Here is an 18,363-nt window from a genome sequence, read left to right on the forward strand (position 1 = left end):
AATAGACCCTGACAACCCAGCTCAGAAACTGGCCGAGTAAAGACATTGTGCCAAGGGTGGATCATTATAAGGACTCCATCAGGAAATAACGAAGTACCTACCGCCCATTGCCTGAATTTTTTTAGCCACTGAGTTTCTTGCATGCATGCCTCACTATCATTATACTCCAAGTTTGTGTTCACTCTTCCTATGGACGCTTAGCATGTGTGTAGGTGTGCGTTACCTGGTTTTGTGGTGGGAATGTTTTGTAGCCACAGCTCTTACTATGCCATCTTAATAAATGCTTCTGCTTTAAGCTAATTGTGTCTACTAGCTGACTCTCAAGTACAATTGCATGGTGGATGCTCATGAGTGTTAGTTTTAGAAGTTCATTTAGAATGAGGGAAAAGATTTTTATTTTATTTAATATTCCAAAATTTCCTTAAGTATCTCTTTCAATTAAGAGGTGATTTCTAGTTAATCATTCATAAGACTGTTTTTTCCCCCTTTGTTTTCTTTTTTTTCCGTAAGATTGTTGGAAATACAAAAAAAAGATAGGTCAAATCTAGGCAAAACTGAGAATTAAGGCAATCATTTTGGCATATTAAGCAAAAGTAAAGCTATTTAGGCAAGGCATAAAGACCTCTATGGGATCAAAATGCTTTGCCATACAAAACTATTTCCACAATAATGATGATTTTTAACAATACAACTTTTAGCTAGCCTTATTCTCTTCATATAATAGCCAAAGAGTCTTAGTGGCTAAAGTCAAACACGGAGACAGGAAAGCCTGAGTTCAATTACCATCACTGACACCTATCAGCTACATGACCTTGGGTAAGACACCTACCCTTTCGGGGCTCTAAGCAACTCTCTACCTATAAGTTGCAGAGAAGTGGCTCACTTGCATTGATAGAGGGAGATTTCTCATCCGGGAGAGTTTTCTATACCAATGAAATCATAAGTTTAGAGCCTATGCCTATGTAACAGCCAGGAACCATTCCTGATGCATGTTTTGTGAATATCATAAGTTTAAGTCATTTGCCAAGTTGTAGCAGAAACCACAAATATTAGTAGAGAGGAATGAAAGATTTTCATATTGAGTATCATGTAGTAATCTAGACTTTATCATTTCAAGGGTTTGTTTTATTGAAGAATATGCATGCCAAATGTCTTTTTCAATGATTTATAATATGTATTTTATCACTCACAATATTTTTGTATAATACACTCTAGTAAATTTTTTTAAGCAGAAGGATATGCATTTCTTGCCAAGATAAATGTGTCTAGGCACAGTCAAGCTATAATCAAAATCTCTACCTGCTTCAAAAATCAGATTAACAGAACACTTGAATTGTAAAAGTGAAGGTGGAGAGGGAGGTGATAGTGTTTCATTAAGAGAATGGCTTTCTCTCACCATAACTTCTCACTAGGGATACAAGAAATAGTTTGTTATCTGACCCAGTTTACAATACAACAACGAAATTCACATACATACCACTACTTTGCACTTCTATAGCAACTTTCAAACAAGTTTGTCTCTCAGGCCCCTGAGAGCTTGGTTGCCAAGATAAAGACAATAGTTCTATGGGGAAAAGAGACACACTGAGAAATCCTGAGTCTTGCCCAAGGCCACTGCATTGTCTTGAGAAATTGGAATTCCTAGCATGAAGCCCTGTGCCCAGACCACACAGTATCTTAGGTTCCCACAAAGCAGACTACAGTCATTCCTGAGGTTTGTAAGACTCCACTAGTACTAAAAATCATACAAGTACTAAATTAAATCATGAAAATGCAAGCTTTAGAGCTCGATTTCACATAACGGTTTTTTTGTTACTAACATTCCAAAGGGAAAAACTAAATAAATGAGCCTCTCTAGATACTCTGTATACTCTCCCTCAACTTACTCTCAGCATTGTTAGGCTAAGAAAGAATATTTCAGGTTCTTTCATAGTTATGATCGACTGTGGATGAGAGGAAAATTGTTGTTGTTGTTTGTTTGTTTTTTAATTTAAAAAAAATTTTTTTAGTTTTCAACATTCACTTTTATAAGATTTTGAGTTCCAAATTTTTTCTCCCTCCCTCCCTTCCCCCTTCCCCAAAGCTGCTTGCAATCTGATATAGGCTATACATGTACAATCAAATTAAACATATTTTCCCATTAGTTGTGTTGTAAATGATGAATCAAAACAAAAGGAAAAAACCATGAGAAAGAAAAAAAATAGAAAATAGTGTGCTTCGATCTGCACTCAGACACAGTTCTTTTTCTGGAAGTGGATAGCATATTCCATCTTGAGTCTTTTGGAATTGTCTTAGATAATTGTATTGCTGAGAAGAGCTAAGTCTATCAGAGTTGGTCATCGAACAGTGTTGCTGTTACTGTGTACAATGTTCTCCTGGTTCTGCTCACTTGACTCAGCATCAGTTCATGTAAGTCTTTCCAGGTTTTTCTGAAATCCTCCCACTCATCATTTCTTATAGAACAATAGTATTCCATGACATTCATATACCACAACTTGTTCAGCTATTCCCCAATTGATGGGCATCCCCTCAATTTCCAATTCTTGACCACCACAGAAAGAGCTGCTATAAATATTTTGTACATGTGGGTCACGAGGAAAATATTTGTTAACTTTCAGGTGATATTCTTGAGTGAATAAAACAAAAAAGCATAATTCACATTTATCTAGTGTTTAAGATTTACAAAGTACTTTCCTCACAACAACCTTATAAGGAAGATATAAGTATTATCACAGATGGGAGAAGAGAAGCTTCAAGATTTTAAGTGATTTGCCCATGGACACATGCCTAAGAAGTGTCTGAGCCTTGATTCAAAAACAGTTTTCCTGAATTAAAGTCTACACTTTTTACACTAAGTCCTGACTCTTTCCTCACCATAATTTGAATTGTGTACTGATGTGACTGCTGCCATGAATCTATTTGGGAAGGTAACTAAATAAAAGACTGAGGTGTAGTCTATTAAGACCTAAGTATGGGGGCACCTAGGTGGTGCAGTGAGTAGAGTCAAGAGGACCTGAGTTCAAATCCTGCCTTAGACACATAATACTTACTACCTGTGTGACTCTGGGCAAGTCACTTAACCCCAACTGCCTCACCAGAAAAAAAAAAAAAAAAAGACCTAGTATGACTGAATGTGCTGAATTTCACTACTGATGTTTCAAATATTTTGATTACTGACTTAAGTCATTATTCATCTTTTAATAAATAAAGTTGGCTTTCTTTCTTTTTGTTATACAGAAGTGGTAAGATTCCATATTTAGTTTTATTTCCTTGATCATAAGATGAGTGGTCAAAGGAGGCTGAAGCCAGAGGAGGTCTTACGAATAGGTAGTAACAAAACAAATCCATGGCAGAACTCACTTAAGCACATAATTCAGATTATCCAGATAGTCGACTTTCTAGAGCTTCTAAGCTGTGGATCATTGTTGCCATTCCTGCATCCTAGACTCTTGAAAGATTTATCTAGATGCCTCACTTGGATTCTGTTATTTTGGAGGAAATATCAGACAAATGGAAATTTTTGGCATTTTAATATAAATGTCTGAAACATATTTATGGGTTTTATACTCACGCCTTAAGTGTTAGGACCAGCAGCCTCCTTAACATTTCCTCTACCAGCAGACCTTTTATTTAGGAGGCTATATTATTTTTAAAACTTGGAACATATGGCCTAACACAAATTAAATAAGGCTGAATTTTTTTCAAGTACACTAGGGAAAAAGGAAACTGTAAACATAAAAAGCTATAGAAATGTAGAAGCAGGATGCAATTATGAATTTTTATTCCTTCATCAACAGGGTTCTGTCATTTATATAATTTCCAAAATATATATAACTCTCTCTAAGGCATATTCTCCCAACCCCAATCTGCACCATAGGCCAGGTCCCAAAAGAACCATCTGACTATTTCTCTCTTTGGGATTTTTATGGTAATCTTGAGATTCTGGAAGGTTGTTAATACTATAGGTGAATACTATAGCCCCTATCCATCATGTTTCCCAATGATCAATCAATTAGCCAGCCAGAGTTACTTGGCTGTTAGAAAGGAGTATTTACTTCAGAATACAATTCACAAATACCTAATACATATAGAGTTCAGGTGAAAGTGGGTTCAGGGTTAAAGAGTAAATATGGCAAAGAGGTAATTCACAGCTACTGATTACTGAAGTCTTTTTTTTCTTTTTTGGTAAGGTGATTGGGTTAAGTGACTTGGCTAGGGTCTCACAGCTAGTGTTAAGTGTCTGAGGCCACATTTGAACTCAGGTCTGCCTGATTACAGGGCCAGTGCTGGAAGTTTTGTTTTGTTTTTGGCAAGGCAATTGGGGTTAAGTGACTTGCCCAGAGTCACACAGGTAGTAAGTGTTATGTGTTTAAGGCAGGATTTGAACTCAGGTCCTCTTGACTCCAGTGCTCTATCCACTGCACCACCTAGCTACCCCTGGAAGTCTTTTTTGTGCTTCATGGAATTATGAAATTTCCCTGAGGCTTTTCTCTTTGTTGGGCTCCTAAAGCCAGTGCCAGAGTCCATAACTGAACTTTTCTCTGCTACAAAGAGTTTATGGTCACTGAAGATGCCTTTCCTCAGTATATCTCATTTGTCTTTTTTAAGCTCCCAGATAAATGCATTGTTTTTTAATGGACCAAGTCTCTCCAATAACATGGTCACTGGTGGAGTACAGAGGGAGAAGAGAGTATAACATTTGATGTTGGCTTACTTACCAGCCTTCTTACCCGCAGTTCTCTGGAACTGGGACTAAAAAGTCTTCTCAAACCCCTCCCTAAACTCGACTACCAAAGCAGTTACTAGAGTAGTTAGTAGAATTCCTCTCTCTGATATACATATGCCTAGAGATGTCTAAATTTTTCAAGCAAACTCAATATATTCCCTGTGTCATTTAATTTTGTCCAGTGAGTCAAAAACACTTCCCTCCTTGTTTAAATGGATTGATTAGTTCAATAGAAATGTCTGGACCTCTTCACACAGAGCTTATGCTTTTGATTAATACCTTCTAATATCTTCAAAGACGTTTTTCAACAGAGAAAGGTATCAGGGTATAGAATATCTTGTTAACTACATTAATTGAGGTTGAAGTGTGTGGGACACCCATCTTACAAACAGACCATGCAACCCTTCCTCTCCTTGAAAAGAAATTATCTTTCCTCCAACATTAGCTTCAAAAATAAATATGTAGTATTATTTGAGCTACTAAATTTAAGAGAAAATGAAAACAAGAATTTGGAAATATCATGACTGATAAAATATTAAAGAAGATAGTGGGTACTAAAGTGAAAATCATATAACTTGCTTCACTGGAAAGTAGTTCTTTCAATTTCCTTGATTTATGAGGCCAGGAAAAGAGTTTTACATACTTCTTTTTTTCCTTTTCACCTCCAGATCATTCTTCTACCATCAACCTTCATGAATTTTCTTCTTCTAAAGGCCAGCAAATACACTAAGATCTGATGACCCTATGTACATCTTCATTTATACCATATACTTACATCACTCCCAATTACTCAGTGACCACATTACTTGGCTCATGATACTCTTTTCCAACCAAGCTTCTGTCATTATCAAGGAGATTTAAGCATCCATGATAATTACTGCCCCTATCACCCTGCCCACAAGTCACTGAAACTCCTCATCTTCAAAAATCGTCTTCTCTCCACTTCAGCTGTAGAGCAACATGAGAACACTTTAAAATTAACCAGCTCTTAGGATTTCACCATCTCTAAGATCTAAAACTTTGAAATTCTACTCTCCAACCACAACTTCCTGTAGTTCCACTTACCTCATACTGTCATATAATAAACCTACTCTTTATTTTTATGATGACATCTGAACCTCTGATTCATTCTTGTTCTCTCAAATTATCTCCCCTACTCTGGATTCCCTTGTTTCTGTATTCAGCTTTGACCTCATGATTGACTAAAGTTTTATAAGCTATAACCCTAGAATACCTTGTCCATCTGATTTTCCATCATTCCAGACTCATGGGTCATCATCAATGAGTGTGAGTCCTTATCCTTGGCTAACTCCCAACATCCTGTAATTCCATTGTGACTCCAGGACTACTAAACATCATTGAAGAATATCAATGAATCAAGCTGATTTCAATCCCCATTACGGTCCTTCCTACATTGCCAGATTATTCTTCCTAAAGCATACAATAGTATCACTTTGGAGTTCAAAAACATCAGTGACTTGCCCAAGCCTATCTATTTACGTCTAATTTGAAGTCCTATGAATCAAGGCCCTCCCTCACATATGCCCCTAACTTTTCCTGCCAGTTTAATCTCCTACTACTCCATATCTATCTGACAAATAGATATAGATTGATTCATATATTTTATATAATTGAATATGCATATATCATATTATATATAGTCTAATGAATAATCCAGTTTCCCAGGGATGTGGAATAGATATTTAGATAGCTAAATATTTATAGAGCTATTTCTCCCTGGAAAATTACCTTATTCATTGTTCCCTCCAAGATACCTTAAATTTTCCTGCCTCCACATCATGCTGTTTCCTTTGCCTGAGACAAATTTCCACCTCCTCCCCAAACTCATCTCCAGCTCCTGTCATTTATATATCAAGTCTACTATAACCTCATTCATGAAATCTTTCCCCATATTCCCAAATGGGCAGGGTGCCTTATTTCTTTGAGTATCTGTAGCATTTTGCTTGTATTTCTACTATGACATTTATCTCACTCTACTTTATGTGGCAGCTACTTGTTTAGTCAACAATTTGCTAAAAAAAAAAAATAGCATTGATTAAGAGCTCACTATGTGCAAAGTATCATGCTAGGCACTAGGGAAAATAAAAGATTAAAAAAAAAGCAATGTCCCTGAGCTCACAAAGCTTATACAGTTAGGTCCCAATTAGTACCAATAATGAATCCCCAAAAAATGGTTACATGGATTTGAATTCACATTATTTAAAATTGTAATTATGTAAAAATGGTAATTAATTCCAACCCAATGGAAATATACAATACAAATTTTAAGAAAACTCATTCCTACTATTTGGGACCTGGTTATAGTCCAGAAAGGGGGATATGACATATATACAATGAACTATAATGCAAAATAATACTTAAATATAAAATCAAGTTTTTACCAAAGTGCTATATGAAGTGTTAAGAAGAACAATAATTACCATTAGGAGGAAAGTATGAAGGGGAAATTAGGGAAGGCTTCATGGACAAAGGGACATTTAAATAAGAATGTAAAGAATGGATAAAATTTCAACAAGTTGGGATGGGATGGTGAAGGAACATGTAGAATAGCACAAGTAAAGGCAGCAATGTGGCACAGGCAAAGGATCTTTATGGTAGGTGATAGATAATCCAGTTTAGCTAGAGTGCAAGGTACATGAAAGCAAACCTGGGACAAAGCAAGGTTCAGAAATTGCATTTCTCTGCATCCCACTTTCTCTTACCTTTGAAAATTTTGTTTCATTTGTTATTATTCACCTCAGTTTTAAATATTTCCTGAAATACATATGATGGCTTCAAAAGTTCAACAAACACTGATTTTTGCCTCTGTGAATACTCCATCAACATAATATTACCTTCTCTTAGTCTTTAAAGAGGTTTGTTTTAAGTTGCTATGGCTAAAAAATTCCATTACCTGAAGGCCAACCGTCTGATTATGAGCTTCTCCCAAGTTAGCTTACTAAGCTGGACAAGAGTCATAAAATCCATTGTTTGGCCCATTCTCATAGATACCTAGCGACATTTAAAGCTGGAAGGGACCTTAAAGATGATCATATCCAATCTCCTCATTTTTAGTTAAGGAACTTGAGGCCTAGAAAAGTCAAATAATTTGTAAAATGTCACAAAACCAGTTATCATCATAAATTTAACTCAAATTCAAATCTTTATGTATGTGAGGGGACATATGTGTACTTATATGCAAACACCTATGTATACATACACATATACCTATGTATATATATACACATATATACATATGTGCATATTATATATACATACACACATTCTATATATATATATATATATACACATTTATGTACATGCTCTTTCTACTATTAAGCTTGTCAGGTCCCTAAGGAGAGGAAAATATTTCACATTTGTCTTTCTATACCCAATATCTACCAAAATACCTGACATGCAGCAAGAACTGAATATGTTTATTGATTGAATTATCTCCTAATAAATATTCTTTCCATACACTACTTAAAACTGTGACAATTTAGTAAGACCTAGCTGAACTTATGATTTGCTAACATAGCTTTTGTGAACCCATGGCTATTGGAAATACTATATTGAGACATTTGTGTAAGATTGATTGGAAAAGAATGAAGTCAAGGAATGAAGGTCTATTAAAAGGCTATTGTAATAGTCTAGACAGGTGACACTGAATAACAGGAACAAAGAGGAGGGAATGTGCAAATAAATACAAGATAATTTTGGAAAGAAAAGTCCTAGCAAGTGAGGAGATCAGAAAAAGCCTCATGTAGAAAATAGCACTTGAACTATACTTTGAAGGAAACTCGTAATAATTCTATAAAGTAGGACTACAGATGTAATTATCCCTATTTTACAGATGAAGAAGCTAAAACTCAGAAAGTTTAAGAGCCTCAACTATAGTTACACAGCTGCTAAGTATTGGAGTTAAAATTAAAACTCAGGTCTTTGTAACTCTTATGACGAGAGACCAGGGAAAAAGACAGAAAAACAATGAGCAGATAAAAGGAAAAGAACAAAAGAGGAATAAGGGGTTTTCAAAAGCATTGAATACAAAAGAAAATCAATATTGCAGGAAAATAAGGTTTGAGAAAAGTCTATTGGACATGATGATAGGGAATTCACCAGTACTTTTTGAAAGAGACTTTTCAATACAAAGGTGGTCTTATTGTGAATTCTCCATAGGGTTAATTAGAGTAAACTTATTTGGGAAAAGTCAAAGTTGTCATCTATATGTTTCAATAGTTTCATGAAGATTTCATGATATAAGACACTCCAAGGTTATAAAACAAAAAATTAAAACAAATTTAACAACTAAAAGACACAACAGTTCCATTCACTCAGACATCTAGACTCCTTAGAACTTGAGGAAGATGGCCTTCTTATATCATTGGTCCTTTGGAATGGATCTGGGTTACCCTGATTTAGGGATATCCATATTTTTATTGCTTGAGCTGTCAAATTGGACATTAAATCCATTCAAAGCAAGAACATTAATTCCCCTCAGTGTTTCCTTTCCTTTCTCTCCTTCAAACCCCTACTGCTTCTAAATACATGGCCATCTGCCAGATATTTGGAGTTGTATATGATTTTGGAACAACATTAGTCTTTTCCCCAAATCTCGCAAGGTTACCTTTTATAAAAGAATGGGGGCTAGAAAAGGAAATATATACACACACACACACACATACATATATATGTACATATATGTGTGTGTGTATCTAGTTCAAGTTCAAAAATAGCCCTTTCATTTTAATAAGGAAATTTAATTAATACTGAAATTTGCTGATAAAGAGTAAAGTATATGGACAGAACTTCAGTTCTAAAGCATGTTAGAGCTATCCATGTGAGATAAAAAAAGGAGAATTATTCAAAAGATTTACTTAATAATAACTTACATTTATACAGTGCTTTAAAATTTTCAAAGCTTTTTACATACATCATTCGATCCTCAAAACAACCCCATAGGGTAGATAATACCAGTATTATCCCCATTTTATAGATGAAGAAACCAAAGCCCAGAAAGTTAAGTGACTGCCCAGAGTCATGTATCAGAGGTAAAATTTGAACCCAGTTTTTTCTAATTACAAGTGAGCACTTTCAATCATGCCACACTGCCTCTCAAATCACTGTGATTTACATCCTTCCCATTTTTCAAGATTAGAATAACCTCCTCCATGAAGTCTTCCTTTACCAGCTTAAAGTAATCCCCATTGCTCCTTGAATTTTTCAGGCCACTGACCTTTTCCAGTTACTTAATCATTTTTGACACCATATAACTATTTGGTTATATGTGTTTATATATCATCACATATTATAAGTCCTTTGAGGACAAGATCCATATTATTTTCATCACTGTATCCCCAGCATCTAACACACTGCCTCATTCAGGGGTTTGTTACATATTTGTTGAATTTAATTACACGAATTGAATTACACATTCCTAAGACATTTTTCAAATTACTGCACTCTAGCCTCCCAGGACCCAAGTCTTCCTCTAGCAAATGAAAGATGGCATTTGGAGATTGAATTTCTCAAGTTCATCACCTCCCTCGTGTAAAGGAGATAGATTCCAAGGGATAAAGTGCTGAGGTCAAAGGTGATTTTGTCAAGAAGACCAAAATAACATCGATTGAAATAGAAGGGTAAAGAAGTAGAAGAGAATGAAATTATGCTCTATGCAAGGTAACAGCATGTCTTAAAAAAACAAGCATGTTTTCATGTAATTAAATTTGACCAAGTACAGGATGAAACATTAAATGGTAAGTCAGTAAGAACAGTACCTGTCTATAACTGCCCTATCCTCCAAAAATAATTCAGATCTACCAGAGAAGGAGCTTCTGTTACTTTTATTCATTGAAGGGGTTTTTTGGGGTTGTTGGGTTTTTTTTTGGTAAATAGTTGGTGCTTACATAGAGTCCGAAATGCTAATTTCAATGTTGATTAAAATCAATTTTAAATGGTTATTTTACACGGTTTTCAAATTAGAGAAATCCAAACAAGCAAACTACACAGACATTTTTCTGCTGCCGTACAGGAGGGAATTCGGTGGTATACGCCCTCTTAAAAGCAGTATTCTGTTTGCAACCTAGAAAATACATTGACCATTCTCCTTTCTTGGACAGGAGGGACAAAAGGATAAACAGCACAATAATTAACCATAATTTTCTGGTTTCTAAAAACAACCTACTAAAATAATATCCCAACAAGTGATCAGATATTCATTTTTACTAATATATGAAACAAATAGACCTTTAAAATAAAATAATAAAATATGATGGAATGAAGTTGCCTTAGAGAGATCTACATAGCTCACAAGGTTGTCATGAAGATCAAATTAGAAAATGTACATAAAGGGTGTTTAAATCTTAAAGCACCATATAAACATTGGCAATTGTTGTTATCCCTCCACAAAATTCTATTATGATACCTCATTGTGCTGGGGAGGTGACCCTGGGTTCTCAAAAGACTATGTCAATGGAGCACAAGCTCTGGAAAGTACTGTACCAAAGTGTCTTATAGTCCCAGTAACAAAGTGAGGACAACCTTTCCGAGGACAGCATAGCTAAGAATGACAGGTATATCATCAGTAAATTAGCTACTTTGATAAATTATGGCAACAATTAAAGTTTGGCATTGGTAACAACTCATGATACAAGGAAAAACATTAATTGGCCCACAGTCCTGTGGATCCCTTTCTTCAGAAGACATAATGAAGAAATCGCAGAAAAGGAAGCATACTGTGTGCTAAGAATAAAAAAGTTTAAGAATAAAAAGTTTTTAGACCATCTATACATACTAAGTGGGTATTATAAACATGAGATCTTTGTTCAATGGCCAACTAATTGTTAAATTAATAGAAAAGAACCATATCAATATTAATATACATGTAATTAAAAAACCATTAAGACAAAAGGAAAGTGCAACTAAATTAAAGGATGACTCACTGGTCTTCCTTGGAGAGGTAAAGAGTTACTGGAATTGCTTTCATCATGTGCATGAAGTCAACAAGAAGCATCATTTGATGGAACTCTGCCATCTTGTCATGCAGTGCTCATGATGAGCATAAGAAAAAAAAAAAGACTAACATGATGATAACTGCAATTCATGCACCAATATATGTTGCAGAGGATAAAAAGGGAGATTCTTCCAATCCAAGTCAATACATATTTTGATATTTAATCACTCTGATGCAAGGGATGATACATATATTGATACACATATATACACACAGTGTATACATGGTCTTGTATATACAGTTATATATTTTCTATACTCATATATGTGTATATGATATATGGCGTAATTATGACAGCCTTTAGAAATGAAAATCTCGAGAGTAATTAATTCCTTAAGCCTGTGCATATTTCTAATTACTCAGAAACTACCACCTATCTATTTATCTATCTATTCAGACACACACATATACACATATACACACATATATACGTGTGTGTATATACATATATCTATATCTACGTATAAAATGAATACTTTGATCCAAAAAATTAAGAATGTGATAGAAATGGCAGGTAGTATCATTTTTTCCAAAACAATTGATTCAAAGTAGAATTGTCTTTTTAAAAGTGAAATGCACAAATATCAAAAACAATTCTACAAAAGTTTCACATGAGACTCAAAGGAGTCACATCATGCTAAGATCATTGATGGATAAAACTGACAAGAGAATAATAAATGGAATTTGGAATTAATGTGTCAATGCTGCCATAAAAATCTATATCATTGGTAACAAAGCAACTACCTCAATTGGAGACTGATGGTTTATTCCTTAATGTGTAATAAAAATAAGCAGAAATGAACTTAAGAAGAAGAAATTGGGGAAAGAACCTGGATCAGAGAAAGTATATACTAATGAAATTAACATAGTCTTGAAAGCATTGCAAGATTCCTTCACAAAATATCTTGAGGAGAAGATAACAAAAAGAAAGAAAAATTATAACAAAAGAGCAAATAAATAATACCAGTGCCTACTTTCTCATCTTTACAAAATATTTATGAGAATAATCTGCATGTACATAAAAGATACTTTGGATAAAACTATGAGAAATAATTAGGGAGCTCTCTTTATAATTCTCCGTAGTACATCACAACTTTACAACCATGTAATGACCAAAAGGTGCAGAAAACAAAAGCTTATGCAGAGTTTATTGCCTGTTGCCTGAAAAAAAAATAGCATTTGATTCAAGGCACAATTCAAGGCACAAGGTCTCCTACAAAAAGGAGTCTTTCATACAAATGTTAAGATCAATATGGAACTCTTTGATAAATGAAATCCCAGTGATATCTTTTTTTAAAGGAACCTCTGATTACTAAAAACAAACAAAGAATAAATTAGGAAGAAATATACAGGCCAAAAGGGTTCGCTACTATCATGGATAATATCTTACACAGAGTGAAAATAGATTAACCTACAGACGGCAAAATCTCTAAAATTCTCCTACTTGTAGATACTATGAGGTGCATTATTTTGTTTTTATTTGTACCTTTTGTTTTCACATCACATTCCTTTGCACATATATCTTTCCACCCCCATTCAGCAATCCATTGTAATAAAGATTTTAAAGGAAAGCAGTTCAGAAAAACCAACATTTTCAATATATCTGTCAGGGTATATGATATTCCATACCAATAGTCCATCACTTCTTCTAGGTAATATTATGCTTATTCAAGCACCAGAATATTCAGTACATTCTTAATGATATCTTCAAAATAAATGAACCTAAAATGCATACCAGAAGAGAGAACAAAATAGAAGAAAAATGCCTATTGTCAAGACTATGATAAGCAGTTGGGATCATAAGACCATTGAGTTAGTACATCAGTATATATTTGGTACTGTTGTTATTGTTGTTTATCATTCATTCTTGAAGAGGGCTATGGCATCAGGAAAATGATGCCATGAGTTACCAGTGAATTGGATTTAAGTGAGGGAGGGCTGTGCAAAGTCATCACTTTCTCTTCCAGAGCCATCTGGGTCCAGTGGCAAAATACAGACCTGGACAACTAGAGATGGCCCCCATTTGGTACTAACAATACTGATAAATCATGAATTGGACCCAGAAAGAGTGATTTCGATATCATTTAGTCAACTATGTGGGATCCAATGGGCAAAGAGATACATTGTGGTCCCAAATTAGGAAAAGCAAAATTCTAATGAAAATCTGTATTTGGGAAGAGGAATAATAAAATGTTATGAATAGATATCCATTAATAAAATTCAAAAAAGAAATGTTTGATGGGAAAAGGAGGTAGACCAGGAATGAGGTTTGAACAAACAATAACAGATGAGAATATCCACTGGAATTCACAAAATATAGAAGAAAGCCACTAGCATGTTAGGTAGAGATTCTGCAGAAGAACAAGGACAAGAATCACTAAAGATGAAAACATAGATGAATGACAGTCTAAACCCATAGAATCTACAATAATGAGATCATGGATCTACTAAAATATTTATGTATCATCATCTAATCCAGCCTACTTACCTTACAGATTAGTGAACTGAGGTAAAGAGAGGATAAGTACTATACTCATGGTCACACAGCTATGAGGTATCTTTTTTCTAATAACAGTGAGTCTAAATATCATCACTTTGGGTTGCTAAAATCAACTTTTCATTTTTATATGTCCATTATGTTTAAAGGTGAAGAAATGAGTTAACTCACTTTCTGGTGATTAGCTCTGACCCAAGTTGAATTTAGCAGTCAGAAAATGTCCAAACTAACTACTCAGGGGTATTTTTTTTTTTTAGAGTTAAAAGAGAGTTGCTTAAATCAGTCTACTTAATGTTCCCTAAATTTTGAAAAATCTTATTTAAATAACCTCAACCATCTCAATATAAGTGTATGTTTGTATATATACACACACATACACAGATATACATATACATATATATTTGTGTGAGAGCACTATTCACTCAGTGATTAAAAACTACATGGCTTTTAAAATACTTCTGAAGCACATGCATATTCATTAAGGATATAAAAATTCTAGTTATAATTTTGAAATGGTTTTGATGAAAGAAAAAATGAACTTTAAGAAATTGCTATTAAGAAAAAGTGGTGCTTGTTTATAAACTTTATGGTTTATAAAAATATATATGTATGTGTATATATAGTATTTATTATGTATCATATGCTATATATGGATGTGTATATATGTGTATGTACGAATGTATGTGTGTGTGTATATATATATATGTATATATATATATAGTCTCTTTTAATCCTTCCAATGCTGGAAGCTAAACAGGCAACATTATCCTCATAGTTATTACACATGAAGAAATTGCAGATCAAGGAGCTTGCCTGGAGACCCACATGTATAAAGTTGAGGGGGAGGGGAGTACAAAATCTTCTGGCTTCAAGTCCAGAGATTTTCCACTGTGCCATGCTTCATGGTATTCTACAAATATACTACAAAGAACCAACACATGGGGAGACAAATTTTCATTACTACAGGAAGCCCAAAGATAGGAGAAGTCCAATTCCTATCATCCCCCTAGACAGATGGTAGAATTTCTAACGTGTCTGGGCTATTTATGACAAAGCATCCTGGTTGCAGTAATAACTGAAAATGGTTTTCCTTGCATTGCTTCCCAACAAGGGCAGTCTGGGAGGAAAAGTTAACACGAAATATATACCCACGGCAGAAGCAATTACAAGAACTGCACATTTACCACTGAATAAGATTCTCAAAATAAATGGCATGTTTACCACCCCCAGGGTTGAAAAGGGAAGAAAATACACCTACTTACCAGACATCATCTAAAGCCAACAGGACAAGGGAATGAGAACAGGGGGCGTGTAAGTATGGATATCTGCACTCCAGCCCACAGAGAAAAAGCAGCAACTACAGCTCTCAGAAAGGGCCCAAGACGAAGAAACGAGGTTCCTCCAGAGGAAGAGGGGTGTGGAGGGTGTGGGGTGGGGGAAAGGATGGAAAATCTTGCCTGACTTTGCAGGTCTCTTGCCTGCAAAAGAGAATAAATTAATTTCCCTCGATCTGCTCACAGCTGCAAATGTCCCCTCCCCCTCCAAGGCAGCAGAAGCAGAGTAAGGCATGCCCCAGCCGCCGAGCAGCCAGGCTCACCCGCAAATGCTCTGGCTGTCAAGGGCACGCCACCCCTGGGACCAAATTGCTCTTGCCCACACTTCTGCTCTTCCTCCCCCTCCACACCTGTGCGGGGCTCACCCTCCTTTCCTGCACTCGGTCAGTGCCCTTTCCCCCACGCCAACTGTGTCCCCGTCCCGGGCCCCGAAACCTGTTGGGTGCTGACCAAGGGTGAGCTCAAACCCTCCCCGGTCCGGAGTAGCCCTGCACCCCTCTCCAGTCCCTCCCGCCCCACCCCCGCTGAATCAGGGACTACCTCTTCCCCCAGCACTAGGGCAGCCTCTGTAGTCCAGGTCTGCCGAGCTGGGAGTCCCCGGAGCCTTCTGCCTGCTGGGATTGGTCGCTCTCTGGAAAGCCGGCCCCGCCCCTGCCTCTGTGCAGCCGCCCCCAACCCTAGTCCAAGCGACAACAGTAGCCTCCGGAGCCCCTCCAGTGCTTTCCTCGCTACCAATCGCCCCTAACCCCAGGACTCCTAGGGACACAAGGGTGCACCCGGTTACTGATTGGAGGTAGATGGAGGAAAGGAGGTGAGCGCTCTCCTTTCCAGTCCTCTAAATTCAGTGATTTCAATGCATGGACATTTAACCTTTAACCCACCCACCACAAAGTCAATGTTTACAGTGGCCTCAGGGGAAATGGGCAAAAGGCCAGAATTCTGGTATCTATGTAGAAATCCATCCATCCTAGTAAAAGGAGAACAACACTGTAAAACTTTACTGATTGAAAATCAAACTTCCTACATGTAAACCCGGAAGACAAGTTACCCTAGATTCATAGGTGGACTAGGTGAGCAATTGGAGACAAAGAGACAAAGATCGCTGGAATTCCCAGGAGAAGGGCCAGGTCTATCCAAGGAGAAAAAGGGCCCAGAAGAACCGTGTTGTCAGGGCCATGTGTCAGCAATGAACATTTGATATATGGTATTGTGGGTAACAGTGAGCAAATAGGAGACACCAGTGACCAGGGAAATGTGGACAATAAGTAAACAGACTGTAAGCTTACCATCTTACACTAGATACAAGAAGCAACTAGAGAACATTATAATCTGTGATGAAGAGCTAAATGGTGGGATACCCAAAAGCTGAGTGCTAGAGACAATGAGATAAAGGAGAGATCAAAGTAGAGAAGATTTATCTGGGAATGATTGTTCCAAGAGGCTGGTAATAGCTGAGCTGGGCCTTCCAAGAACCCTGAGAATTAAATTAATAGAGGAGAAAGAGGTCTTTCAGCAACTATCACCTGGGACAAGCAACAGACAGGTCTTATTTGCCCTTATGGGTTATGGGCACTCCAGAGATAGTTATTGGCAAAGAAGTGCTGCATCTCCAATGAATTGCTTTGCTAATAAAATTGTTTGCTGTGTACTTAGGATGTATGGCTAATTGCACTTGAGGAGCATTGGACTACTTTCACAAAGCAAATTGAGTAAATCCCCATAATGGCAGGTCATCAGGCAATTTGTAGAGGTAACAGGCTGCTGCTTTTTTTTTTTATTTATTTCTTCTTCAATCTCTCTATATACCACATCCCCTGAGTCCTTCCAAAAAAGAAAATAAACATGCAAGAATTGTTTGGTGTGTTTTGCAAAAAGGTGGGGGAAATAAAGACTGCCTTGCTCAGCATCAGCGAGACCTCCCATCAAGTCCCAGAAGAAGCAGAGGAGATAGGGTCAAAACTCTGAGGCCATACAAAGCTGAAGGATAGGTTGCCCCAACAGGGAAGAAAACAATAGAAGATCAAGGAAACCATCTTTCCCCACTACCTTGCATAGGTGGGTTTTGGACACTTGGGGACAGTACCTTTTTCTATTGTCCCCTAAGCTGCTGCTGCCACCGTGGAAAAGAGAACAAATTTTTAGTCATTTCAACCCTAATCTTTCTGTATTATTTGTCTGTGTGCCAGGGCAGATACACACACATACACATATATGTATATGCATTGTGTAGTTTGCATGTGTGCGTGTACATGTATTCATAAGTGGCTGTCTGATCCTGACATAACTGCATCTTGATATGGCAGTGAGTGTGAGTGCTTGTGTATGTCTCTGAGTAGCATGAATCATTGTGTATATGTCTGCTTCCTGTTTCCAGTTCACACAGGTAAAGCTGCCTAAGGAAAGGAAGGCAGGATGAGGAAAGGATGATCAGTGGGGGCCTTTTACTTATTGGAGAGAAGTAGGTACTGGACTGACTTCTGAAGTTACGCAACTCATTCACTAGGAAATAGGTGCCTCTGGAGCATGTTGCCATTAAATCAATCAATGAATGTTTATTAAGCACCTACCATATGCCAGGATTGTGCAAAGTCAATCAATCAAATTTGATTATTTTTTGTTGATAGACTAATCCTATTTCTCTGCCCTTTCAACATTCACTGGCCTTCTATATGTTTAGATCCTTTCCCTACTGCCTTTGATAAAAAGGGGAAAGTTCAATAGAAAAGGTTTTAAAAATGTTATTTTGAATACAAAGGCATATTAGTCTGTATTTTGCAGGGTGGTACACCTGAAC

At 36.5% G+C, this 18,363-nt stretch overlaps 1 protein-coding gene across 2 annotated transcripts in view; it reads right to left on the bottom strand.

The window, feature by feature from the left end:
* GYG2 (glycogenin 2) overlaps positions 1-15,667 on the bottom strand; it is a 49,610-nt gene extending 33,943 nt beyond the window's left edge. For both annotated transcript variants that reach the window (XM_027842438.1, XM_027842437.1), the window contains exon 1: positions 15,498-15,667. In XM_027842438.1, the coding sequence (XP_027698239.1) occupies positions 15,498-15,507 (10 nt within the window). In that variant the 5' untranslated portion in view covers positions 15,508-15,667. The remainder of the gene's footprint in view (positions 1-15,497) is intronic.
* Positions 15,668-18,363: the final 2,696 nt, after the last annotated feature.

This window comes from Vombatus ursinus, unplaced genomic scaffold, assembly GCF_900497805.2.
Source record: "Vombatus ursinus unplaced genomic scaffold, bare-nosed wombat genome assembly UNPS02014872.1, whole genome shotgun sequence".
Classification (NCBI taxonomy): domain Eukaryota; kingdom Metazoa; phylum Chordata; class Mammalia; order Diprotodontia; family Vombatidae; genus Vombatus; species Vombatus ursinus.